Genomic DNA, 26276 nt, shown 5'->3' on the forward strand with positions numbered 1-26276 from the left:
ACGTTAAACTGTATTTTAGGAAAAAAATTGGGGATATCTTCACATCGTACATGGTATGTTAACATGCATAATTCATTGCACAAATAATGTTATTTTTATCATTCTGGAAAATAAAGGATTTCCTTGTTTTCTTTTTTCTAATAACAAAAACAACCATCTATTTTGGTGGTTACTAGGCAACGCTCGCCGGACTCAACTACCGTCGAAGGTTGGGAGGGGAGACGGTGTTTTTCTCGATTTCGCACTAAGGAGGGGTGGTCGGACTTCGATGTGCCGCCATCTCTGAGTAGGGCACAGCCGTTTACAGCCTTGGAATGGAAATCGGACTGAATGGTGGTTGCTTGGCAACGCCCCACGGCCGCCACTTTTGAGTAGGGCACACTGTTTACTACTTCAAAATGGAAACGTAGACGGAATGTGGTTGCTAGGCAACGCCTTGGGATCGTCGCAATCTTTGATCGCGGCACAACTGTTTTTTCCGTTTAGAATGTAAATCATCAAAGTCTACAGGATGGTGTATAGGCAAGGCCTTGGCGCAGTCATCATCTTCAATCCGGCCTCTTGGTTCGCCTTACCTCCTCGGAGAAACTAAAAAGCTTTGTAAATTCAATTAGCCGCCATCTTTGTTAGGGGTACTATGACTTCCGGCTGGGGCGGAAGAGAACATAACGGGTTTGGGGGAGGTGCCTGAATAAGGTTTGAGGGAGGTGCCTGAATAGGGTTTGAGGGTCTGAGTTGGATGAAGAAGGCGGGAAGTTAATCCCGTTCCAGTCGGCTCCCCATCTCGCCCTCTGGCGGCTCCCGACCGCAGGCCGAGTTACTGTGATTGCCGGCATGCTCCAAGACCGGCACTGACAGTCCCCACGTGGGGGCTGCGGTGGGAGTTCTAAATGGGGGAGGAAGGGACGGGCGGCACCGTGCATCTGCTGTGCCTCGCGGCCTCCAGCGGGGTCCCCCTGTTCTGCAGGAGCAGCCGCGGCGGCGCCCCCGCCCGTCAGCAGGTGGGGCCTTGGACGCCTGTATCTAAACCGAAAGGGAGTTCGGTGTTTTGACTCTGGGTCTTCAAGGCAGTAGGGGCTGGGGAAGTTTCAGTGTTGAGTTTTGTAGGACCGAGGAGGCAGTGGACCAGTAAGCCTGGTTCCCCAAAGAGACACTGCCAGGACATATGGAAAGAGGATGGGGCTGGGAGCTGGCACACTTGGATTCCAAAAAGGGGGAGATGGCGGGGTGGGTGGGGGGAGGCTACGATCTGATGTCCCTTACTCCTCCTTAGCTCCCGTTCTCTGTCATCGGTTCACTCAATGGAGTCCACATGTTCGGGCAGAATCTGGAGGTGCAGCTGAGCTCTGCAAGGACCGAGAACACGACCGTGGTGTGGAAAAGCTTCCATGACAGGTCCCCAGGAGGGAACGTGGGACAGGGACAGGGCCTGGGTTATAGTCCCTGTAAAAGATGACCTCCGAGGCCTTCCGGTTCTCTAAAGCCAGCTGTTAATTTGGCTATGGGATCTTTAGCAAGCCAGTTACCCTCTTTGATCCCTGCTGTTCTCTATAAGAAAGGCAGGTTGGGCTGAGGGAGGTTGTATCCGGCATTCTAGGATCAATGGGCAGACTCCAACATACCCCTCCCTGGTTCCCCAGGCCTTGACTCGCTCTTCCTTCTCATTTCCACTCCACAGCATCACCCTTATTGTTCTGTCATCTGAGGTGGGCATCTCTGAGCTGAGGCTGGAGAGACTACTCCAAATGGTGTTTGGAGCCATGGTGAGAATCCCCAATCCTTTTCTCCCCAAACCAGGAATCTGAGATCTCAGCATCCAGCATCCTTTTCCCTCAGACTTGGGTAGGAGTCCAGACCACCAAAGACCACTTCCTCCCTCAGAAAACAGGAATTTTTTTTTTTTGGAGATGGAGTCTTGCTCTGTTGCCCAGGCTGGAGTGCAGTGGCCTGATCTTGGCTCACTGCAACCTCTGCCTCCCAGGTTCAAGCGATTCTCATGCCTCAGCTTCCCGAGTAGCTGGGATTACAGGTACCTACCACCATGCCCAGCTAATTTTTGTATTTTTTTTTTTTTAAAGAGGGGGTTTCCCCATGTTGGTCAGGCTGGTCTTGAACTCCTGACCTCAGGTGATCTGCCTGCCTTGGCTTCCAAAGTGCTTGGATTACAGGCATGAGCCACCACGCCCGGCCTTTTTGTATTTTTTGTAGAAATGAGGTTTCACCATGTTGGCCAGGCTGATCTGAAACTCCCAACCTCAAGTGATCCGTCCATCTCGGCCTCCCAAAGTGCTGGGATTACAGGCATGTGCCACCGTGCCCTGCCAGAACCCAGGAATCTTGACCCCCAAGACCTAAGAGCGGGAGTCCCAGCCCCCTCTTCCTTCAGACCCAGGAGTTTGAGTCCAAGCCCCTCCTCTCTGAGAACCAGTTGCCCAGGGCCCTTCCTCTCTTATGTGGTTCTTCTAGGTCCTTCTTGTGGGACTTGAAGAACTGACCAATATCCGCAACGTGGAGAGACTGAAGAAAGACTTGAGGGTGAGGCTGCAGGACATGACGGTGGGAAGTTAGGATACCTGAGCATTGCCATTTGGAAACTACAGCTCCCAGCAGTCCCTGGGGCAGCCTGGTCCCACAGGTTCTTGGGGCAAGTTGGTTGTCTGACCCTGGCCCTGGGTCCACCTGAATCCTAGGCTGGTCCCTTCTTCCTCTGCTAGGCCAGTTACTGCCTGATCGACAGCTTCCTAGGGGATTCGGAGCTCATCGGGGACCTGACCCAGTGTGTAGACTGTGTGATTCCACCAGAGGGGACCCTCTTGCAGGTACTGGGGATGCTATGGAAACTCTTAAACCTGTTCCTCTGGCCCTGGCTGAGTCCTCATCCTCTTTCTTCTGGACCATTGACCCAACCTTCTGCTATCCTCTCAGCTTCCAGTCCATTCCCACGTGCTCCCAGAATCTTTCTTTCCCTTTTCCTTTTTTTTTTTTGAGACAGAGTCTCACACTGTCACTCACGCTATAGTGCAGTAGCGAGATCTTGGCTCACTGTAGGCTCTGCCTCCTGGGTTCAAGCCATTCTTCTGCCTCAGCCTCCCCAGTCGCTGGGATTACAGGTGCTTACTGCCATGCCTGGCTAATTTTTTGTATTTTTAGTAGAGATGGGGTTTTGACATGTTGGCCAGGCTGGTCTCAAACTCCTGACCTCAAGTGATCTACCTGCCTCAGCCTCCCAAAGTGCTGGGATTACAGGCATAAGCCACTGTGCCTGACCATCTTTCTTTCTTTTCTAAGATAGGATCTTGCTCTGTTGTCCAGGCTGGAGCGCAGTGGCTCAGTCATAGCTCACTGAAGCCTTGAATTCCTGGACTCAAGTGATCCTCTCATCTCAGCCTCCCCAGTAGCTGAGACTACAGGCATGTGCCACTGCGTTCACCTATTTTTTTTTTTAAGAGATGGGCTGGGGTTGGGGACAGTTGCCTCACTAAGTTGCCCAGGCTGGTCTCGAACTCCTGGGCTCAAGAAATCCTCCCACCTTGGCCTCCCAAAGTGCTAGGATTATAGGTGTGAGCCATCACACCCTGCCACCAGAAGAATCCTACTATACCCAGAGCTGGCCCTACCCCTTTCCTGCTCACAGCCCTCTGGCAGCCTCCACCTTCCCAAAGACAAGGTCCCAGCCCCTCAGCCTGGTGTTTGAAGACCTGTGGCACATGGCGCCCCCTAACCTGTTACTAAATCCACAAATCTACCTCCATCCAGCTGCCTCAGGGGCCCCACAGATCCCAACAACTTTCCAGTCTGGGTACATGCTCTTCCTCCCACCTCTCGGATCTCTAGCTTCCACTCCTTAAATACTGCTCTTGCAGACTTGCCTGGTGTGGGAACCTCCCAGCAGTGTGACTTCTCAGCAGGTGACTTGGCTTCTCCACGTTGCTGATGGCGCTTACTGGGCATGTAACAGGACTCTATGAAGGGTAGCTGCTGCAGTTACGTTAATTAGCTTCAGTTTGCCGACTCAGGCTAGGTTGGGTTTTTTTTTAAGATGGAGTCTGGCTGTGTCACCAGGCTGGGGTGCAGTGGCACAATCTCGGCTCACTGCAACCTCTGCCTCCCCGGTTCAAGCGATTCCCCTGCCTCTGCCTCCCAAGTAGCTGGAACTACAGGTGCGCACCACCACACCCAGCTAATTTTTTAATTTTTAGTAGAGATGGAGTTTCACTCTGTTGGCCAGGATGGTCTTGATCTCTTGACCTCGTGATCCATCCACCTTGGCCTCCCAAAGTGCTGGGATTACAGGCGTGAGCCACCGCGGTCCGGCCCAGGCTAGGTGTTTAATCAGACTTCGCAGTGTGAGTTGGGGATGTGACTTCGTGTGAAGGTGAAGGAACTCAGGCTCAGAGAGGGTGAGGTGCAGGAGCATGGCCACTCCGCGAGCTCGGGGCTGGCCGTGGGTCTCTGTCCATCCCCTGCCCACCTGGGAAGTCGCTGCCGCCCCCTGCGCCTGTCTGCTGACTCCTGGTCCCCCTGCCTCCCTTACCCAGGAAGCCCTCTCCGGATTCGCTGAGGCCGCGGGCACGGCCTTCGTCAGTCTGGTGGTGTCGGGCCGGGTGGTGGCGGCAACAGAAGGTTGGTGGCGCCTGGGGACGCCCGAGGCCGTGCTGCTCCCCTGGCTGGTGGGGTCCCTGCCGCCGCAGACCGCTCGCGACTACCCGGTGTACTTGCCGCACGGGAGCCCCACGGTGAGCGGGTGGGGCGGGCAGGGGGAGGTAAGCCCTGCGAGCGGGGCGGAGGGATGGGACCTGCGGACCAAGTCGCGAGGAGGCGGGATCTGCGATGGAAGGGGCCGGGGCCGCGGTCAGTCCCAGCCTGTGCCCTGCTTCAGATCCCACACCGGCTGCTGACGCTGACGCTGCTGCCAAGCCTGGAGCTGTGTCTGCTCTGCGGACCGAGCCCACCCCTCAGCCAGTTGTATCCACAGGTGAACCCGCTCCACGTCCCGCTTTCCCCCTTAGGACACTCTCTACCCGCAAGGCCCTTACCCCACCACGCTGCCCTGCTAGCGGCTTCTTTCCCGGACCCCTCTTGGACTGCACGCCAATCAATCCCCCAAGATCGGCCAATCACGCGTGACCTCTGTGCTTGCAAGCCTCGCCCCTTCTCTAGTCCCTTCTGCCCTCCGCCCTCCTTTCTCCGTGTAGGCCACGCCCTCCCGATTGACCACGCCCCTCGTGCATTCCCCCCTCCCCGGCTCCGCCTTCCCATGACCACGCCCCCCGCAGCTTTTGGAGCGCTGGTGGCAGCCGCTGCTGGACCCGTTGCGGGCCTGTCTGCCGCTGGGACCCCGAGCGCTGCCCATTGGCTTCCCCCTCCACACAGACATCCTCGGGTAGGGCTCGGATGGAGGGAGTGTGTTGGGGATCATGTCCTCTTCCCTAGCCATGACAACCCTTCCCTTTCCCACAGGCTGCTGCTCCTCCACCTGGAACTGAAACGCTGCCTCTTCACTGTGGAGCCCTTGGGGGATAAAGGTGACTGAGGGCAGGGACAGGGTCAGGAGGGGCGCAGGCCGAGGAGGGGCTCTGCATCACCGCCTTTTCCTCCCCGCAGAGCCTTCCCCAGAACAGCGCCGGCGCCTCCTCCGAAACTTCTACACCCTGGTCACCTCCACGCACTTCCCACCAGGTGAGCGGCAGGTACAGTCCTCCGACTGCGCAGGCGGGACACCGAGTCCCAGATGGCACAAAGTGGGAGTAGGCGGTGGGGTTGGAGGAACCCAGCATGCCTAGGCCACGGGGAAGTGGTTTTCCTTGAGAACTGAGCATTGACCCAGAGGAGGGAGGGGAAGGGAAGTTCCTGCCTGGCTTCAGAACCTCCTGAGCCATAGTTAACAATAATTGGCACTGAGATCTCACCTCTGGCCAGTGCCTTTATAGGTAATAAAAGAATGAAATCACTTCATCCTCACAGATGAGGACTATCTTGTTACCTCATCATTCCCATTTTACAGATGAGGAAACTGAGGCCCAGCTCATAAGTGGTAGAGCCATATTTGAACACAACGGATCTGGCTCCCATAGCCACAGACCAGTACTCTGCACTACTGCCGAAAGCACAGGCTTTGCTGATAGGCTGGGAGGGATGGGGGAGGATTTCACAGATTCCGGGTTAGAAAGGAAAAATTGTCATAGAACCCATTAAGGCCCGAGAGAGAAAAAGGACAGGACCTGGGATGGCACCACGACCCCAGTGAGGCCCGATTAATGCAGCACAGTGGTCAAGAGCTCCATCTCAGGAGGCTGCACCCCTTCCTAGCTGTGTGACTCCACCTCTCCCTGCCCCTACCGGCCTCCCTCCACCCGCCTGGGACAGTGGGGTGGGTGGCTCCTGGAGGAGGCTACTGGAGCTCCTGTGTTGCTGCTGTGTTTGCCACGTGTGTTGCTAAGAGGATCATCCACGGCTGCACAGCTTCCCCAGGAAAATGAGGGCCAAGGCGGAGAAAGAGGAAGAGGGTGAGCTGAGCTAGAGAGTCCTGGTCTTCAGGTTGCTGATGGCCAGCTGGAGCCCTGAAGCCCTTCCCTGGCAGGAGGCTCCCAAAGCCTGTGCTCAGAGACACCACGTGTTTCAGAACTTGGACACAGGATGGGATGTGGCTTCCGAAGGTTAACATGCTACTTGTCACCTCAGTGCCTCCTGTCCTTTCCCCAGAGCCAGGGTCACCAGAGAAGATGGAAGATGCATTCCACCAGGCCCAGCTGCCCAGAGCCTGCTACCTGGTGTTAGGGACCGAGGAACCAGGCTCAGGAGTGCGTCTGGTGGCCCTGCAGCTGGGGCTTCGGCGGCTGCTGCTGCTGCTGTCTCCTCAGAGTCCCACCCATGGGCTGCGAAGTTTGGCCACCCACACTCTGCATGCCCTCACCCCACTTCTTTGACTACCTAGCAGTGGGTGACGGACACAGACATGGGGCTGTTAGCGCCTCTCTGTTTTTATTCGCTCACAATAATACACAGCCCCTGGATGGGGAGGGGGTAGGAGGGGCTATGACAGGGTGGGGTGGGTGGGGTGGGAGGGGAGGAGGCATCCACTTCCCTGGCCCCTCTCCCCTCTGTGCTTGGGGGGGAAAGGGAGGGAGGGGGCTCCCCCTGACCCCCCAGAATGTAAACAGCAGCAGATGAACAAAAATAAAAATACAAAAGGCTGGAGGAAGGTCCCAGGCATCTCCCAACCCCTGGGGTCTTCTCTGTCACCAGTGGAGGTCCCCCATCCACCTCATCCACCAAAGTTGCCTCAGTCCAAGGGGCTGCCCGGTGCCGGCCACATCCCCGGGGGCAGAGTCGAGGGCTCAGAACTGCTGCGCTAGCAGCTCACACAGGTGACGGGAGACAGACTCCTTGCTGGTGCGCAGGGTCAGCCGGTACATCTGGGTCGGGGCATTGGGGGCAGAACTCAGAGGGGATGGGGAGCCCAGGGAAGTGGGGACACAAGGGAGATAGAAGGATAAAGGGGCCAGAAAGCCGATACAAGACACAGGAGAGAAGAAAGTCAGAATGAAATCAACAGAGGAGCCAGAGAGGAGGGAAATTATAAAAGATGAGGGGGAGAGAAAGGTAGCAAGGATATGGAAAGGTAGAAATCAGGGAGGGATGGAAGAGGAGAGGAAGACCAGAGGATGGAGGCAGGAGAGAAGATTGATGGATAAAGAGGAAGAAAAGTGGACAAAGAGACGCGAGAGGAGGGTCAAAGCGGGGAATGTGAATTAAAGAACAGTGAGGCAGGAGGGGTGGGGCGCAGAGGGGACAGGCAGCCTTCCTGCCGGCCTCAGGCGGCCCACAGCAGCACTCACCTGGGCCTGGGCGTTGGGCTCCAGCCGGAGCAGACAGCCCACCTGCAGGGCTTTAGTCTGGATGATCCCCGCCCCCACGAAGTTCTCAGGGTTGGGGTCCACATTGTCCAGGAGAGCAGAACCAAACCCCAGAAGCTGGGAGGGAGGGGGGCCGCCGTCAGAGAGGGCCAGAGCTGTTAGCTACCACATAGCGGCATCCCAGATCCCAAAAACCCTTGCGGATGGGAATTGGCCCCACTTTACAGATGGGAAAACAGAGGCTCAGAGAAGCAAAGCGGCCATGGGCCGGCGAACACGCCCGCGGTCTCTCACCTTGGCCTTAGTAACTTCTGCGTCCATGGGGTGGTTGGCTTTGAAGATTTTCTGCGCCTCCTGTTGAGGGCTGGAGACCAGGAAGGTTCAAGTCAGGGACCTGGACGGCCCGGGCCCGCCCACCCGGAGGCGCGGCTTTAGCTCCGCCCCCTCCCCACCCCTCACAGGCTCAGCTGCTTCCAGCGCTGGAAAAAATCCTGGGCCGCCATTTCTGTGGGCTGGAAGAACTTGTTGATGGTCACTGGGAGCTTCAGGGTGAGGGCTTGGGGGGCGCCACCGTACCTGGTGGGGTGGAGAGGAGACTCCGTCAGGCCCCGCCCCCCGGCCGAGCGCCTCCCCCCCCCCCCCCCCGGCCGAGCCGCGCCCTACTCACCGGAAGCGCACAGACAGCAGCGGGGGCGTCAGGAAGTCCCGCAGACACTCGATGTTGAGCACCTGCTGCACCTGCGCGCCGCCGTCCACCTGCGCCGCCACGCGCTTGGTCTGCACAGCCAGCTGTGCACGCCAGGGGTCAAGGAAGCCAGACAGAGGAGGCGGGCCCCTGGGAGGTCTGGGTCAGGATCCCCAGAGCTCCCGGCAGCTCCCACCTGCAGGCCTTTGAGGGACCCCACCATGCAATCCTGGACTCAATCCTACGAGGTTCAATTACAAAGTGCATACTGTGGAAACCTCTGAGGCACCCCCTAGGTGCCTCCTTTGGCCTTCCACAACGTCGCACCGCAACGAGACAAGAATATTGGCTCTGGAGGCGGATTTGGGTTTGCATACCAGCTCTTACCACCTGAGTGGCTGTGGGCAAGGCACTTAACCTCTCAGCCTCTGGACATGTGTAAGCCTGGGCAACATGACAAGACCCCATCTCTACAAAACAATTAACCGGGTGTGGTGATGTGCACCTGTGATCCCAACTACTCGGGGGGCTGAGGCAGGAGGATGCCTTGAGCCGAGGTCGAGGCTGAAGTGAGCAGTGTTCATGCCACTGCACTCCAGCATGGGTGAGTGAGGCCCTGTCTCAACAAAAGGACACGTATAAAATGTCCTCAGGTGCTTCAAGGCTTAGCTTTCCAGATAAAGGAAAAAAAAAAAAAGAATAAACTGTCCTCAGGAGTTGACGAAATAATCCAGCCAGTTGTGGTGGCGCACGCCTGTAATCCAGCACTTTGAGAGGCCAAGGTGGGGAGGATCACTGAGCCCAGGAGTCTGAGACTAGCCTGCGCAACATAGTGAGGCCCCATCTCTATAAAAATAGAAATAATAATAAAAAAAAGAATCCATTATAAGTACTTGTCTGTGTGCATGGCACATGGCAGGTATACAAAGATGGTAGCAATTAGTGTCATCATCATTTGCATCCACATCAGTAACCCACGGGAAGGCCTGAGTCTCAGGCTTCTCTCACCGCTGCCTCCACACCGTGCCTGGCATGGAGCTGCCTGCTGGAAGCCTCTGGAAATGATGGAAGAAGGAGTTTTGCTTTTGTTTGTCTGTTTTTGAGACAGGGTCTCACTCTGTCGCCCAGACTAGAGTGCAGTGGCGTGATCTTGGCTCACCACAACCTCCGCCTCCCAGGCTCCAGTGACTCTCCTGTCTCAGCCTCCTGAGTAGCTGGGATTACAGCCATGCACCACCACCATTCAGCTAATTTTTGGGTTTTTAGTGGAGATGAGGTTTCACCATGTTGGCCAGGCTGGTCTCGATCTCCTGACCTCAATGATCCACTGGCCTCTCAAAGTGTTAGGATTACAGGTGTGAGCCACTATGCCTGGCCAGAAGTAGTAGTTTTGGGGTCAAGCACCTCCAGTTTCATGAATGTGGAAATGAAGGTCCACAGGAGGGACAGGGGGAGCTGACACCTCCAGCCACCCTTCCAGGGTTTTTCAGACACTGTGATCATCACAATAACCCTATGAGGAGGAAGAGGAGGGTCTACATACACTTCACAGTAGGGACAGGGGCCCAGAGAGGCAAAGTGACTCAGCCCAGGTCACACAGGAGGCCCTGGTCAGCATCTGGACCCGCAGGCCTGGCTCCTGAGCGCAGGAGGTGCTGGCATCATGGCAGGGAGCCCAGTGGAGGATGATGCCAGGACACAGAAGGCGCCGGATAGGGACAGACTGAAGCCTGGAGCAGGTGGAGTTCTGGAAGTCATGCCTCCCACACACCACTGCTTTGTCAACTCCTGTCCTGGAGGAAGGAATCCCACCCCCATCTTACAGATGCTGACTCTGAGAACTAACCGCATGCCCAAGAGGGGCTGAAGACAAGTGTGGACCTGGGTCCTCGGGCTTCCCCTTGGTGAGGAAGGCTGACCTGGGGTGGGGCTGGAGGCAGGGGGCTGGCCCAGGCCTGACAGGATATGAGTCTGGAGGTCTCCCGGGTGGACGACAGTGGGCGAGAAATTCTGGAACTGCACCGAGGTCTTGTTGCCGTAGAAGAGATACATGCGGCCTGCAGTAGGTGGGGGAGGCGGAGCTCCATCTGAGTCCTCTAACCATTCCCCAGCCTCAACCCACGCTGAGGTCTCCCTTCAAGCCGCCCCCACAGTCCCCCGGAACGTACCCAGGTTCTGCCGGAACTCTGACTTGACTCCGATCTGCAGCAGCTGGTTCTCGAACAGGACTCCGTTGTTCTTGCACACGAACCTGGGTGGGAGCGGCAGGGGCACAGGATGACCGGGGTGCTAGTCTGCACCTGGCCTGGGCGCTGCACCTGTCCTCATTCCCCTCCCCCACCTCTCCCAGGACTCACTTATTCAGCAATTCGTCAGCTTCCGGAATGGGAGGGCCAATGTCCTCAGGACCTGGGCTGGAGGCAGGGAGCGGAGTGAGATTGGAAGGGACTTGGGGAGAGGCAAAGGCCCAGGGCAGCTGAGTGTGAGACAACAAGCCCTGAAAGGACCAAACCCCAGAACCACATACCCAGACCCCTCGCAGAACCTCAAACCCATCCAGCAGTGACCTCGAATGGGAGTGGCACCCTGGCCCATGCTCCCGCACCAGCAGACACCACGTTTCCCTTTCCTCCAAGTCCCTGACTCTGCTGCTCATCAGGAACCCCTTGACAAGAGCTCCCAGTCCCCTAACTCTCCCTGGGACACCCGAGTCTACTCCCCCACGCCCTACCCCAGGCCACCCCTTACTCAGCAGCTGGAGCTGGGTCAGCCAGCAAAGCCATGGGGCTCTCGGGGGCAGGCGGCTCCAGCTCACTGGGCCATCCAATCCCAGAGCAGACAAGACAGGTGTGGCAGGCAGCCAATCCCAGAGAGGCAGCAAGAGGGCCGAAAAGAGAGAGAGAGAGAGGAGGGAAAGAGAGAAGGAAGAGCAGGCTGAGAAACGGTGACAGGAAAGGAGAAAACAAAGGGTGGCCAGGGACAACAGAGTCCAGAGTGGCAAAGGGGGGGCGCGAGCAGGGAGGCTGGGGCAGGGGAGGCAGCAGCCAGGGCTGGCGAAGGCATCAGGATGGAGAGGAGCGAGTTGGGGGCTGGAGAGGGTCTCAGGGAAAAAGGGGGCAGAGGCCAAGAAGGGGCAGCCCTGGGGGTGGCCGAGAGAAGGGGCCCAGGCCCAGGGGGTGCTACCTGAGGAAGGCCTCCTCGGGGGTGGGCCCCAGGCTGGGCTGGGCGGCTGGCCCATCGAAGACGTCCACCAGGAGGTTCCCTGCACCTGCAGACGCAGGGGGTGCTGCCGGGGGAGGGGCTGCCCGCAGCCCCAAGAGGTCGGCGGAGGGCGAGGGCGTCGACTGCAGGGAGCACAGGTGTCACGGTGAGGACAGGCGGCACCCTGGCCAGACCCAGCCCCAGGCAGCCTGGCAGGCCTACCCCAGGGAACTCACCACGGTGCTAGGGGTGGGTTCTACGCCCCCGTTGATGTCATTGCTGCTGGGGTCTCTCCGGCCATCGTCCAGGGCACTGGCAGCCCCGGGCCCCTTCTTGCGTTTCAGCTTGGCCAGGATGGACGACTCGCGCTCAGGGAAAGGTGGCATCTCCTCCAGCACCGTGGCCTGGTGTGGTCGGGGTGGGGAAGGTCAGTTCCGGTCAGAAGGAAGGGAGGGCGGGCGAGGGGAGGGAAGTGGGGTGGGGGACAGGGCTCTGACCAGGACGTCGGTGCTGGCCACCGAGCTGAGGGTGAGGTACTCCACGGCTCGCTGCTGCAGCTCCACGTCCGCATTGCGCAGTTGGGAGCCGGCCCGCAGCACGCCCTGGATGGTGGCCTTGGTCTCGGGAAAGAGGTTGATGAACTTGATGTAGGTGGACAGCAGCAGCGCCCGCGTCGCCACGCTGCACAGGTGGAACTTGGAGTGGAGCAGAGAGAACTGCACCGGGGGGCTGTGTGCGGGGTGGGCATCAGCAGGGCTGGGCTCCACTGCCTCTCCCAGAAGCCCCCTCGAGAGGTGCCCCTTCCCAGATGGACCCGTCCCAGGACCCCAGGCCACTAGAAGGGAGTGGCCCTCCCCAGGCACTTGGCAGGGGCTACAGTCACACTCTGTCCACGGTCCTGGGACTGAGGTCTTCTCTTACCCTGCTAGGTGGGTTGGGGTGGAAGCCAAGAGGATGTGAGCCCATCACTGCCTGCTCTGAGACTCCTGGGGGTCCCCCAAACCCTGGACCCCTCAGAAGCATGTGTTCCCCCACAGGCTCCCTCACCTGGAGCGGGGGTCCCCAGCAATCAGGTTCCCAAACTCCCCAAGGATGTAGCCGCCGACCTTCACCATGTTCTCATGACAGGCGGGGGCCTGGAGCGCCTGGCAGGGAGGGGAGGGGCGTCGCGAGGACAACAGTGAGTGCCCTCTTGGGGAGCACTGGGCACAGCCACCTACTGACTGGTGGAACCCTCAAAGTTCTGCTGCGTGTGGGGTTATCAGTGGGGAAACTGAGGCACAGAAAGGTTGAGCAACCAGCCCGAGCTCACACAGGCAGTAAAACGGGGCTGTGCAGAACCCCTTTCCTAAGGCAGAGGGAAACTAGCAAGATCCAGGGGCCAGGACTACACGCTGGGTGCCCATGACCATGCCCTGGGGACTTGTCACATCAGGCCTGTGAGGCCACAGCCCCTGGGTCCCTGGGTTGGCCCAGAGAGATGGAGACCTTGCTCTAAGGTCACAGCGGTGCAGGGGAAGGAGGGTGGCCAGGGACTGCCAGGCCCCACAGCCCCAGCTGTCCTTGCTCTGCCTCTAGGTCCTGTCACGGGGTCAGGGGGGTCAGGGTCGAGGTGCTGACCTCAAAGACGGTTTTGGCGGCGTAGCCCTGGACGTCATCACGGTTGGTGACAATCTGTAGCACACGGTACCACACCTCCTCACTCACATAGTCGCCTGCGATGCGGATGAGGTTGAGGATGGTGTCCACGTACCAGCTGTAGTCCACGGCGTACTTCTCGGCCAGGATGGCCACCTTGAGGACCTGCCGCCGGGGAGTGTGTGAGAGAGTGCCCGCAGGCCAAGTCAGGCTTTCACTCACCTGGATCTGGGCTCACCACTGCCCCCATCTGGAGACCCAGGCATCCAGGCCCCCAGCCACCTCCTCCCTCAGACCCAGACGTCCAGGCTCCAGTCCTCTTCCCTCAGACCCAGGTGTCCAGGCCCCCAGCCACCTCCACCCTTAGACCCAGATGTCTAGACTCCAGTCCCTCTTCCCTCAGACCCAGGTGACCAGGCCCCCAGCCACCTCCTCCCTCAGACCCAGATGTCCAGACTCCAGTCCCTCTTCCCTCAGACCCAGTTGTCCAGGCCCCCAGCCACCTCCACCCTTAGACCCAGATGTCTAGACTCCAGTCCCTCCTTCCTCAGACCCAGACATCCAGACTCCAGTCCCTCCTCCCTCAGACCCAGACATCCAGACTCCAGTCTCTCCTCCCTCAGACCAGGAGTCCGGCCCGCACCCGGAAGCACTCACGATCTCCTCGCGGATGGCGTAGTCTGCCGTCTCCAGGTACCGCAGCATCTCCGACACGATCTGCTTGGCGTTGCTCCGGTCACACATGGCATAGAGGAGGTCAGCCGCCCGCTGCCGCACGCTGACGTCCCGCTCCGTCTGAGGGCGGAAAGCAGGGCCCAGGTGCATTTTAGACTTCCTGTTGGCACGGGCTCAGCCACCCAAGGGCCTCTGAGCTTCTGGCCTTTCTGAGGGGGGCGGCAGGCCAAGGGCGGGCTCTGAGGGGTCACACCTTGAGGGCATTGATGACGGTGTCAATATGCGTCTTAACGGCTTCGTGGGAGAACTCGGAGCTGGCCAGCGTGCACATGCTCTCCAGGGCCAGGTAGCGCAGGTTGGTCTCCCGGTGCTGTAGGAACTGGCCCAGCTGGTTGCACGCCCGCACCAGTAGGTTGGGCTCACTGCCGTGGGAACGGCGAGAGACGGATGGTGAGAAAAACTGACAGGAAACTGATAGGAGGAGGTGGAGGCCTCAGGCCCAGCTGACACATCTCACAGCCCTAAAAGATCCAGGTCTTTTTTTTTTTTTTTTCTAAATGGGAGTCTTGCTTTGTTGCCCAGGCTGGAGTGCAGTGGCACAATCTTGGCTCACTGCAACCTCTGCCTGCCGGGTTCAAGCGATTCTCCTGCCTCAGCCTCCCAAGTAGCTGGGATTACAGATGCATACCACCATGCCTAGCTAATTTTTTTTTTGTATTTTTAGTAAAGATAGGGTTTCACCATGTTGGCCAGGCTGGTCTTGAACTCCTGACCTCGTGATCCCCCTGCCTCAGCCTCCCAAAGTGCTGGGATTACAGGCGTGAGCCACCACGCCCCGCCAGATCCAGGCCTTAACCTTGCCAGCCCTACATCCCAGTCCTGCGCCTCCAGTGACCCAGACAGCTGGGCCTTTGAGCTCAGAGAAAAATACTCAGCAATTCTGTCCCCAGGAAGGGTCCCAGTGCCAACCTCACAGGTGACACTTCACAGTCCCATTCTCCTCCTACCTAGAAGTCGATTCCCTGCCCTCTGACTAGGACCCAGGAGTCTGGGCCTCCATGCCCCTCTTTCCCAGCCCCGGGTTTCAGGCCCTGGTGGGCCCAGGCGGGCACCTGTCATAGTGGATGATGAGGCTTATGGTCTCGAAGAGGATGGCGTTCTTGGCGTTGGAGTGCTGCACCTTCTTGGATTTGGGAGGCTCCTGGGCCTTGTTGAGCACAGTCTCCAGACATTCCACCAGCCGCCCCTTCACGGCCGCATCCTCTGGGGAAATGAAGGGCATGCCCCTGGCTGAGTGTCCTACCCACTTGGCACAACTGCTGGGTAGTGGTGGCTATGCCCCAGCTCCAGTCTTCCAAGGGAGGAGCTCAGGGTGGCTCTGACCCTTGGTAATTCTGCAACTCAGGGCCAGGGTCTCTGCTCCCTCAACCTCTTCCCAGCTCAGCAGAGGAGGTAAGACAAGGTACCTCTGGAGACACAGGACCCATCCCCAGACCTGGGCTCTCATCCTGCTCTAACCCCCTTGGGCAAGAGGTGGCACCCCTGTGAGCCTCCCTTTCCCCATCTGCAGCTCTGCAGCTCCTTAGGTTTCTCACAGAGCAAAGGAAGCTCCAGGAACCTGCCCCAGAGATGCCCCCAAACCCAGGCCTTCCCAAGGAGCCGTATGAATGCCCAGCAGCCCCTGAAGGAAAGGCACAAGCCACCCACCCAGGTGTCTGCTCAGTAACAGATCACTGCAGGCACACTCAGCGCCATCCTCCTGGCCTGGGGGCTGGGAGGTCAAATGTGACAAGGCTCAGTCAGGCAGCCTCTCACCCCCAGAGCTCTCTACCACTGGCAGATGCCAGCTGGAAGCTCACAGGAACATCAATCATACATTTCCTAGACTGTGACGTGTTTTCAAGTGTGCAGAAAAACTGCCAAGAGTTCCAGCAAAAAATGCTGCCCATAAATCTACAGGAAAATTCACCAGATAGAGGAACAAGCTAAAAGGCACTACAAGGCAGCAAAGAGCCAAGTCCCTGCCATGGGATCCACGACAATGGCATCTCCTGGCATCTCCAGAAACAGGTGTGGAGGCTAGTCCAGACTAGGAGAAATAGCAGTCCCTAATTCTAAAGACAGAATCCAAGTGAGATCCGATTTTTGGACACAAGGCAACTGTTGCCCAGGCTAATCTCAAACTCCTGGGCTCAAGCGATCCTTCTGCCTCAGCCTCCCAAAGTGCCGGGACTACAGTGTAAGCCACTGAGCCTGGCAGAATTCAGCTGAAAATGTGATCCTAGATTGGACTCTGATATATATTGATTTTTTTTTTTTTTTGAGACAGGGTCTTACTCTGTCACCCAAGCTGGACTGCAGAGGCGTAATCTTGGCTCACTGCAACCTCCACCTCCTGGGCTCAAGCAGTCCTCCCATCTCAGCCTCCTAAGTAGCTGGGACTACAGGCATGTACCACCACACCTGGCTAATTTTTTGTAGCAGTGAGGTTTCACCATGTTGGCCAGATTAGTCTCAAACTCTTGAGCTCAAGTGATCCGCCCAGAACAGCACATTAAAGGCAAAGCATCATGACGTGTATAATTTACTTTTAAATGTTTCAGAAGAAAATAAAACAAGAACATGCATATATGGCAAAACGTGCAGTCTAAGTAATGAGATCTCTTTACTCCTATGGATGTTGGGAAACTTCATAATGCATGTGAGGAAAAAATGACTTGGAAACAAATTGGCAGTAGCCCACCACCATTTGCTGAAAAAAAGATGACACGAGGTTGGTGTTTCCTCATGTCCAGTCTCAGGGCAGGGCTGCATCTGCACTTCCTACACCACAGAGGGTTGGAGTGAGTGAGGTGCCTGCCCTGGGTGTAACCCAGAATTACCAGCTGGGCCTTCTGGGGTGGACATGGGCTTAGAGCATGACCTAATCCCTTCTTGACAGGATGGAAAAGAGGCCCAGAGAAGGAAGACACAGCCCAGGGCCACGTGACAGAATTCATCACTGGCTTCACGAGATGAGCCTCTGGTGTCGCCTCCATATCATACACTCAGTCACGGAGTGTGCACACACACGCCACGTGCGGAGGGACGTGCATGGACACACACGCATGCTGGCAAGCATTGAGACACGCACACACAGGCATGCACACAGCTTTCTGTACCCGTGTACACGCCCACTTGCCTGCACAGACAGGTACACATGTAGATGCACACGCTGACGCATACACATGTATACACGCAGAGGGACACAGAGATACCACGAACACTGCCACATACAGACACAAACAGGCACACACGCAGATGCACACACAATGGCACATCCACACACACGGGGATGCACGCAGATATGCATCAACATGCACAGACGTGTGCACACAGACGTGTCAGTACAGACATGCATGTGCAGTGACATGTATCGACACACAGGGATGTATCATGCATGCACACAGACATGTATCAATACACAGAGACATGAAGGCGCACATACACACACACATGCAGGCATGCACTCACACAGGCACGCACACCCAGAGATTCGGTGGTGCACATCAGCTCTGGTCCCTGGCCGGTGCTGGGCACGCCAGCTGAACAGAGGGAGCTGGTACATTAGCGTCTACTGTGTGCCAAGCCCCTCAGCGCAGGGTCCCCAGAAACTGCTCCGTGAGGTCAGTCAGCCAAGGCAACAGAAGCCCAGGGGAGCTCAGTGGCAGAGGGAGGGGTTTGGAGCAGAGAGTCTCAGGGCAGACTCCGCCACTCACTCGCTGCCTAGAAGGGTGATGTCTCACCTCCAAAGCCTCAGTTTCCCTGAGGAACACTGGCTGTTCCTCCATGCCAGCTCTGTTTGGCGGGGGCAGGCGCCCCCCTGCATAGTGCCTGGCTCACTATAGGAGCTTCATACACACTGGCTATTGTGACCGTGAGCAGTGAGGGAAGGTTCCCAGCAGATGTGAAAACCCCTGACAGGGCCATGCTAATTCAGATAGCATGGCCTGGAATCTCCCACTGACTGGTGGGTGACCCTGGGCCAGGAGCTCCCTCTCCAAGCCTCAGATTCCTCATTTACAAAACAGGCACAGTAGCAGCCCCTAGCAACAGGACTGGAGCGAGAGCCTGGGTAGCAGGGACCTCAGCTATGAGGTTGATCCGTGGTGCTGCACCGGGTGGCCGCTGGGCCTAGGGCTGCCCGCCTTCCTCCCCCACTGCAGCCACGTAACAGGGGAAAGAGGAACCGCCCCAGCTGCAGAGAAGTCCTGACCCAGCCCCTCCTGTCACACCGGTTCGCTGTGGAACTGGAGGCCCCAGATGCCAGCAGCCGGCAGCCCAGGGTTGCGGAGCGCCTGGCGTTGATTACCTGGAGGCGGGTAGCACTGCAGCAGCCGCAGGAGCTTCACCGAGAGCCAGGGCGCTGGGACAAAGTAGTAGGTGTAGTCCTGGAGGTCGGTGGAGGCCGAGGAGACAATCTGGGTCGGGGAGAGCAAGGAACAGGTTGGGGGCTGCGGTAGGAGGGGCACAGGGGTCCACAGGGCAGGATGGAGCAAATGCAGCCTTCCAAGAGCGGTCCTGTCAGTGTAACGGTTTGCTTTGTGGGTTTTTTGGTAGAGACTAGGTCTCACTATGTTGCCCAGGCTGGTCTTGAACTCAAGGCCTCAAGCAATCCTCCCACCTCAGCCTCCCAATGTCCTGGGGTTACGGGTATGGGCCACCATGCCCGGCAGTGCAATGGTTTTATGAAGCAGGAGTCTGCGGCTCCGGGAAGGGAGCAAAGAGGCATCAGGTTCCTAGTATTAGAGGGCAAAACTAGGATGAAGCCCAGGGGTGGATCTTTCCAAGTACTGCTGGTTGGCCAGTGGGCAGGAAAGGTTCCCTTCTGTGTGACAGTCCCAGGGCCCACTGCTCACTCGGCTCGGAGCCTCCCATGCCCTAGGCTTCCTCCAACAGAGCACACAGCATGCTGGCTCCTGGAGGTGGTGTCCTGTAGTCCCCCAACAAGGCTCGAAGCTACTCAAGGGCAGGGATTGGGTCTGACCTTTTTGAGTCCCTGGGCCTAATACAAGGTCAGATAGGAAGAGGTTGGGGAAGAGGCAGGGAATTAGTGAAATTAGTAAAAGACTGAAAGATCATGGCTGGGCACGGTGGCTCACACCTGTAATCCCAGCACTTTGGGAGGCCGAGGCAGGTGGATCACCTGAGGTCAGGAGTTTGAGACCAGCCTGACCAACATGGTAAAACCCTGTCTCTACGAAAAATACAAAATGAGCCAGGCGTGGTGGCGCACGCCTGTAATCCCAGCTACTTGGGAGCCTGAGGCAGGAGAATCGCTTGAATACGGGAGGCGGATGTTGCGGTGAGCCGAGATCACGCCATTGCACTCCAGCCTGGGCAACAAGAGCAAAACTCTGTCTCAAAAAAAAAAAAAAAGATCATGTGACTATTTTTCCTCATTGCAAACTCCCATTCAACCTTGAAAAGCCCTTCTCCAGGAAGCTCTGTCCCACCTCTGTGCTCCTGCCTCACTGTCACCCTGGCACACAGGAGTATTCAGATGTGTGATGAATGAAGGAAATGATGACTGAGGCTAGGTGTAGCAGCTCATGCCTGAAATCCCAGCACTTTTGGAGGCTGAGGAGGGAGAATCACTTGAAGCCAGGAGTTTGAGACCAGCGCCGTCAACAAAGCAAGATGAATCTCTACAAAAAAAGCAAAAAGTCGCCAGGCACCTGCAGTCCCAGCTACTTGGGAGGCTGAGGCGAGAGGATCGCTTGAGCCCAGGAGCTGGAGGCTGCAATGAATCATGGTCACACTACCACACTCCAGTCTGAATGACAGCGAGACCCTGTCTCTTAAAAAAAAAAAAAAAAAAAAAAACAACGCCAGGAGCAGTGGCCCACACCTGTAATCGCAGCATTTTGGGAGGCTGAGTGGGTGGATCATGAGGTCAGGAGTTCAAGACCAGCCTGACCAACATGGTGAAATCCCATCTCTCCCCAAAATACAAAAATTAGCTGGGCATGATGGTGCATGCCTGTAATCCCAGCTACTCAGGAGGCTGAGGCGGGAGAATCACTTGAACCCAGGAGGCAGAGGTGCAGTGAGGCAAGACAGCGCCATCATACTCTGGGTGACAGGGCAAGACTCTGTCTCAAAAAAAAAAAAAAAAGGCTGAGTGAGGTGGCTCATACCTGTAATCCCAGCACTTTGGGAGGCTGAGGCGGGCAATCACCTAAGGTCAGGAGTTCGAGACCAGCCAACATGGAAAGTGCCATCTCTACTAAAAATACAAAAATAGCCGGGCGTGGTGGTGCACGCCTATAATCCTAGCTGCTTGGGAGGCGGAGGTTGTGGTGAGCCAAGATCACGCCATTGTACTCCAGCCTGGGCAACACAGCGAGACTCTGTCTCAAAAAAAAAAAACAAAAAACCAAAATACCTAAACGTCTGAGAAAGAAAGAATGACTGAATGCACGAGCTGGTGTGTTCTCTCTGCCTGAGAATCCAGGCCTCCTCCTCTTCCTACTTGCCCAGGAGACATACGTATGTACTCCAAGTCTCAATTCAGGACTGCTGCCCCCAGGAAGCCTTCATGGACTCATAGGCTGGGTTAAGTGCCTCCTATGGGTGCCCTGTCCTACCTCCATATAGCACAAGTCAACCCTTTTCTGACAATCTGTGACTGAGTCACTTCCCTGCCAGCAGGACAGGGAGCTCTTTAAGTGCAGAGCTTGGGTCTGACTCATCTGTGTCCCTGGTGTCACTCCACACGGAGCCTGGCATGAACGAGGCCTCAGGGGATGTTCCTGGGCAGGACAGGAGCAAAACTGAGAGAGGGACGCCAGGCAGGAGTGAGAGGCTGCACAGGAAAGAGAGAGGCGGGAGGCAGGGCAGAAAGAGGGACAGCAGAGACAGACGGGAGCCGGAGAGGGAGGAGGTCAGGAGGCCGGCTCTGGCTCCGGGGTGCTTGGCCTGCCCAGGCCCTATTCTGAGCACTTTATCCAGAGCGCTCTGTGCCTCGAGGCGGGCAATGGTATCATCCCCACTGAACACAGGGGGCAGCTGAGGCCAGGAAGGTGAGGCCACTTGCCCCGGGCCAGCCAGCCAGGAAGTGGCCGAGCCAGCATGAATCCAGCTCAGAGCTTGAGTTTGTAACCCTTGGGCTGGGCTGCCTCTCAGGGACAGCGGGGGCCAGACGGATGTGAGAGGACACAGGGACACCAGGACCACCTCCCTCCGCCAGCATCTAGACCAAACCCACCCGGCTCAGGCGTGACACAGCCAGGGAGATGCACGTCTTGAAGTCGTCTGGATTCTTCTTGCAGAGACAGGTGATGAGGCTGACAGCGGCCGTGACCACGCCCTGCAAGTGCAGAGGAGAGACAGGTCAGGCCCCTGGGGGAGGCGGGCACAGAGAGCAGAGGAGAGACACAGGTTAGGCCCCTGGGGGAGGCAGGCATAGAGTGCAGAGGAGAGACAGGTCAGGCCCCTGGGGGAGGCGGGCACAGAGAGCAGAGGAGAGACACAGGTCAGGCCCCTGGGGGAGGCGGGCACAAAGCGCAGAGGAGAGACAGGTCAGGCCCCTGGGGGAGGCGGGCACAGAGAGCAGAGGCTCAGGAGCCCAGCAGGGTCGGGATGTGTGTGCCGTCGGGAGGATGGGGTTCAGGGGTATGCATGTGTGTCACTGTGTATGCTTTAGGGGTGGGGTGAGGAGGCCACAGGGTCTCAGGCACCATGGCCAGCACTGACCTGGGTGTGTGGGTGCCTCTGGAAGGACCCCAGCAGCTGGGTAAGGAGCAGTAAAGGAGTGGGACTCTAGAGGGCTGGGCATATTAGGGGTGGGACAGGGGTCAGGGTTTCTTTGTTGGTGGGCAGGTAATGGGCACTGTTGGGGGAATCTCTAGGTGTCAGAAACAGAGGGTGACATTTTCTAAGGGCCTGGGTTGGTGAGGGGTGTGGGGGCCACTGGACAGGATCCCTGGGCAGCCAGGTGAGTGTTGGAGATGGGGATGTAAGCGTTCCTAGACACCTGGGCAGGTAATGAGTAGTACCAGGGACCCTGGATCATGGTTTCTGGTGCTTGGTGAATGTCAGGGCCGATAAGGGAGCCCCAGGCATCCAGGGGGATCGGGGCAAAGGTGGGAGCCCCAGGCATCCAGGGGGATCGGGGCAAAGGTGGGAGCTCCAGGCATCCAGGGGGATCGGGGCAAAGGTGGGAGCCCCAGGCATCCATGGGGGTCAGGGCAGAGGTGGGCTCGAGGCTGGGTGGGGAGTCCCGGGCATCCACGGGGGGTCAGGGCAGAGGTGGGAGCCCCAGGCATCCATGGGGGTCAGGGCAGAGGTGGGCTCGAGGCTGGGTGGGGAGTCCCGGGCATCCACGGGGGGTCAGGGCAGAGGTGGGAGCCCCAGGCATCCATGGGGGTCAGGGCAGAGGTGGGCTCGAGGCTGGGTGGGGAGTCCCGGGCATCCACAGGGGGTCAGGGCAGAGGTGGGAGCCCCAGGCATCCATGGGGATCGGGACAGTGGTGGGCTCGAGGCTGGGTGGGGGAGTCCTTGGCATCCAGGGACCATGAGGGCAGAGGGGCTCACCATGTGCTGGTCATTGAGCAGGTGTACCACACGCGCTGTCCACTCGCCCATGGGCACGAGGTCAGGCGAGGCCTTGTAGAGTCGCAGCAGGCACAGGGCCGCGCTCTGCTTGACGCTGTCCATGCTGTCTCTGTGGGGATGCCATGAGGGGCAGGGGAAGCAGAGTCAGTGACCCAGCCCTGTACACCTCCCCTCCTCTCCTCTTCCTCCCAGGAAGGGTATGAGTGGCCAGCGAGGGGTACAGAGAGTCAAGCGCCCCAGGATCCAATCTGGCACTGCCCTCATGGCCCACCAGGACTCAAGTGTCTTCATCTGCAAAATGATTGCGTCTCAGTAACCTCATGGAGTCCCTGGCAGAGCTCAGCAACATGTCAAGCCTGGCTCTGCACCTTCATTCATTCACCAAGCACCTACTGGGCGCCCATGGGGTACCAGGCACTGCTGTGGGCACCATGGATAGAGTGGTGGACAAAGTGGTCTAAACGCCTGTCCTCACAGAGCTTACATTTCAGACAGGACCACGAAAACACATACATCAAATACTGTCAGGGCTGGGCGCATTGGCTCATGTCTGTAATCCCAGCACTTTGGAAGGCCGAGGTGGGAGAATCGCTTGAGCCTGGGAGGTCGAGGCAGCTGCAGTGAGCCACGATTGTGCCACTGCACTCCCTCTAGCTTGGGCAACAGAGTTAGATCTGTCTCTAAATAAACTAAAAAATTAAAAAACAAAACAGAGTGACTTAATGAGGAAAGACTGAAAATCCTCTACAACAGAATGTCCCAGGCAGAGGGAATAGCCTATGCTAAGGCCGCCAGGAAGGCGGGGCCTGTGCATAGGAGGGGCGGCGGGGAAGCCTGGGGGCTGCTGCCTGAGCCATGGGGCAAGAGGGACAGGAGAGGGAGGGAACAGAGGCCAGACCCTGCAGGGCCTTGTCGGCTGCAGTGAGCACTGGGCTTTTTACCGATTGGGAGATGGAAGCCGCTGTGGGTGGTAAGCAGAGAACCAGCATGACATTTAGCGACCCCCAGACCCTTCGGCCTGTCCAGCACTCCCATTGGCCCCTGGGTGGATTCACTCATTTATCTTCTTTCCACAACAGACTGAGAAAATGGGTGTATTTTTGATGTAGCTTAGGTTTTTGAAGGGTCCCTCTGGCTGCTGTGAGGGAACGGACTTTGCAAGGCCCTTTTGAGTGCCAGGGAACATATTCACAGGCTCTGGGGAGTAGGGTGGCTCACGCCTGTAATCCTAGCACTTTGGGGGGCTGAGGCGGGAGGATCACTTGAGCTCAGGAGTTCGAGACCAGCCTGGGCAACATGGTGAGACCCCATCTCTACTAGAAATACAAGAATTAACCAAGAGTGGTGGCGCATGCCTATAGACCCAGCTACTTGGCAGGCTGAGGTGAGAGGATCGCCTGAGCCTGGGAGATGAAGGCTGCAGCCTGGGTGGCAGAGCAAGGCCCTGTCTCCAAACGAAAAAAAAGAGGTGGGTACTTTGCAGATATGATGAAGTTAAGGATTGTGAGATGGGGAGAGAATTCTGGGTTATCCAGGGGGACCCAGTGTCATCACAGGGTCCTGATAAGGGAAAGATATGGTTCAGAGTCAGAGAGAGATCATGTGAGGATACAACAGAGGTCAGACAGGAGAGAAGACGCCACGCCACTGGCTTTAGGGATGAAGGATGGGGCCACAAGCCAAGGAATGCAGGTGGCCTCTAGGAGCTGGAGAAGGCAAGGACGTGGCCTCTCCTCTGGGGCCCCCAGAAGGGACCAGCCCTGTCCACACCTTGATTTTAGCCCCATGAGACTGATATTGGACTTCCGACATCCAGAACCAGTGTTTGACACCGCTGTGCTTGTGGTAATTCATCACAGCAGTCGCAGGAAAGCAGCATAGGCACTTGTCTGGCACAGAACCTGGCAGCCAGTGGGCAGCCCATCCCAGAGGCTGATTCCAGGCCGCAGCCATAACCCAGCTCCTAGCACAGTGAAGAGCATGGAGCATGATGTTGTTCTAGAAAAGGCTCCCAGGGGTACAACCTTCTGGGGTCAGACATGTCTGCTTCAAGTTGTGACTGTGGTGCGAAATTTCAGGGTAGGCCACTGACCCTCTCTGATGGGCTGTTTCCCCTTCAGGAAAATGAGGACCCTTGTTCACGTTGGAGACAAAGAAATAAGGCTGTGGGCCAGGCATGGTGGCTTATGCCTGTAATCACAGCACTTTGGGAGGCTGAGGCAGAGGGATCACATGAGGCCAGGCATTCGAGACTGGCCTGGCCAACATGGCAAAACCCCGTCTCTACAAAAAAAAAAGAAGGCCGGGCACAGTGGCTCACGCCTGTAATCCCGGCACTTTGGAAGGCCAAGGCGGGTGGATCACCTGAGGTCAGGAGTTCAAGACCTGCCTGGCCAACATGGTGAAACCCCATCTCTACTAAAAATACAAAACTAGCTGGGTGTTGTGGCACGTGCCTATAATCCCAGCTACTCAGGAGGCTGAGGCAGGAGAATTACTTGAACCCAGGAAGTGGAGGCTGCGGTGAGCCAAGATCATGCCACTGCACTCCAGCCTGGGCAACAGAGCAAGACTCTGTCTCAAACAAACAAACAAACAAAACACAAAACAAAAATAAGAGACTGTGAGGGGCGTGGTCATGGCCTTGAGTAAGAGGAAGGGCTGGGAGCTGTCAAGACTGGCCCAGCTGTGGCCTATCAGTAAAGGGTTTCCCAGAAAGCACCCAACAGACAGCAAAGGACACAGGGGAGAGGTCCTCAGAGGGGAAAAGTCCTCAGAGGGGAGACGAGCACGAGCCAAAGGCCGTGACATGTCTCACTGGATGTGCAGCCACCCAGCAGCTGCTCCTGCCTTCAGCCAGGCAGATACTTGCCCGACTGACGCCTGTTGCTACAGCCTCCCAAAGTGCTGGGAACCCTCGTGTGCTGCAGCTGGGAACAGACACAGACACAGGCCCTCTGGAGAGCCTCTAGACTGCCTCTGTCTGGAAAGGCCACTGCTGTGTGTGAAGGAGACCAAGATCAGCAGTGCTGCGCCCAGATGCCCACCCTAGGGAAATGTTCACTGCCCAGTGGCCATCAAATTAGAACCGGAAACCAGCAAGAAGCCTGTCCACACACAAAGCCCCATTCATGATGGCACTTTCCAACCAACATCACAGAGTGCATCTCCCAAGCCCTGTCTCCCGGCCACTTTCCCATGACCATCACAATGCATCTCCCGAGCCCTGACTCCAGACACTTTCCCATCACCAACACAGTGCAACTCCCAAGCCCTGACTCCAGCCACTTTCCCATGACCATCACAGCACATCTCCCAAGCCCTGTATCCCGGCCACTTTCCCATGACCATCACAATGCATCTCCCGAGCCCTGACTCTAGCCACTTTCCCATGACCATCACAGCGCATCTCCCGAGCCCTGACTCCAGCCACTTTCCCATCACCATCACAGCACATCTCCCGAGCCCTGACTCCAGCCACTTTCCCATCTCCATCACAGCGCATCTCCTGAGCCCTGACTCCAGCCACTTTCCCATCTCCATCACAGCGTGCATCTCCTGGGCCCTGACTCCAGCCACTTTCCCATCTCCATCACAGCGTGCATCTCCTGAGCCCTGACTCC

General features: G+C 57.4%; 2 protein-coding genes across 4 annotated transcripts in view; one reads left to right on the forward strand and one right to left on the reverse strand.

Annotated features, from left to right (window-relative positions):
• Positions 1 to 225: 225 nt before the first annotated feature.
• FUZ (fuzzy planar cell polarity protein) lies at positions 226 to 7220 on the forward strand. Of its 2 annotated transcripts, none has more exons than XM_017512616.2 (11): positions 226 to 1001; positions 1274 to 1395; positions 1679 to 1763; positions 2467 to 2535; positions 2715 to 2819; positions 4539 to 4736; positions 4880 to 4975; positions 5277 to 5383; positions 5461 to 5525; positions 5605 to 5679; positions 6703 to 7220. In XM_017512616.2, exons 1-11 carry the CDS (start codon positions 891 to 893, stop codon positions 6924 to 6926), a joined length of 1257 nt encoding a protein of 418 aa, XP_017368105.1. In that variant the 5' UTR covers positions 226 to 890; the 3' UTR covers positions 6927 to 7220. The 2 variants fall into 2 exon arrangements, with proteins under 2 accessions (XP_017368105.1, XP_017368107.1); XM_017512618.2 differs by lacking the exon at positions 6703 to 7220 and adding an exon at positions 6463 to 6675.
• AP2A1 (adaptor related protein complex 2 subunit alpha 1) overlaps positions 6963 to 26276 on the reverse strand; it is a 41731-nt gene continuing 22417 nt past the window's right edge. The window contains exons 5-24 of one of the 2 annotated variants that reach the window (XM_017512613.2): positions 22633 to 22762; positions 21305 to 21406; positions 18407 to 18515; positions 15168 to 15318; positions 14309 to 14477; positions 14038 to 14175; positions 13363 to 13545; positions 12790 to 12887; positions 12240 to 12471; positions 11979 to 12146; positions 11725 to 11885; positions 11290 to 11355; positions 10899 to 10955; positions 10710 to 10792; positions 10509 to 10598; positions 8524 to 8647; positions 8316 to 8432; positions 8151 to 8220; positions 7839 to 7973; positions 6963 to 7415 (exon numbers count right to left, since the gene is read on the reverse strand). In XM_017512613.2, the coding sequence (XP_017368102.1) occupies positions 7338 to 7415; positions 7839 to 7973; positions 8151 to 8220; positions 8316 to 8432; positions 8524 to 8647; positions 10509 to 10598; positions 10710 to 10792; positions 10899 to 10955; positions 11290 to 11355; positions 11725 to 11885; positions 11979 to 12146; positions 12240 to 12471; positions 12790 to 12887; positions 13363 to 13545; positions 14038 to 14175; positions 14309 to 14477; positions 15168 to 15318; positions 18407 to 18515; positions 21305 to 21406; positions 22633 to 22762 (2461 nt within the window). In that variant the 3' untranslated portion in view covers positions 6963 to 7337. The remainder of the gene's footprint in view (positions 7416 to 7838; positions 7974 to 8150; positions 8221 to 8315; positions 8433 to 8523; positions 8648 to 10508; positions 10599 to 10709; positions 10793 to 10898; positions 10956 to 11289; positions 11356 to 11724; positions 11886 to 11978; positions 12147 to 12239; positions 12472 to 12789; positions 12888 to 13362; positions 13546 to 14037; positions 14176 to 14308; positions 14478 to 15167; positions 15319 to 18406; positions 18516 to 21304; positions 21407 to 22632; positions 22763 to 26276) is intronic. The other variant, XM_017512615.2, reaches the window with a different exon arrangement.

The sequence above is a fragment of the Cebus imitator genome, unplaced genomic scaffold (genome assembly GCF_001604975.1).
Source record: "Cebus imitator isolate Cc_AM_T3 unplaced genomic scaffold, Cebus_imitator-1.0 Scaffold473, whole genome shotgun sequence".
Lineage (NCBI taxonomy): Eukaryota > Metazoa > Chordata > Mammalia > Primates > Cebidae > Cebus > Cebus imitator.

What these genes read in the sequence shown, in the direction of transcription:
- FUZ (XM_017512616.2), top strand. Translation starts at nt 891, where the DNA reads ATGGGGGAGGAAGGGACGGGCGGCACCGTGCATCTGCTGTGCCTCGCG. An exon ending in TGGAAAAGCTTCCATGACAG is followed by an intron (nt 1,396 to 1,678) that starts GTCCCCAGGAGG and finishes TCCACTCCACAG; the next exon opens with CATCACCCTTATTGTTCTGT. An exon ending in CAGAGGGGACCCTCTTGCAG is followed by an intron (nt 2,820 to 4,538) that starts GTACTGGGGATG and finishes TCCCTTACCCAG; the next exon opens with GAAGCCCTCTCCGGATTCGC.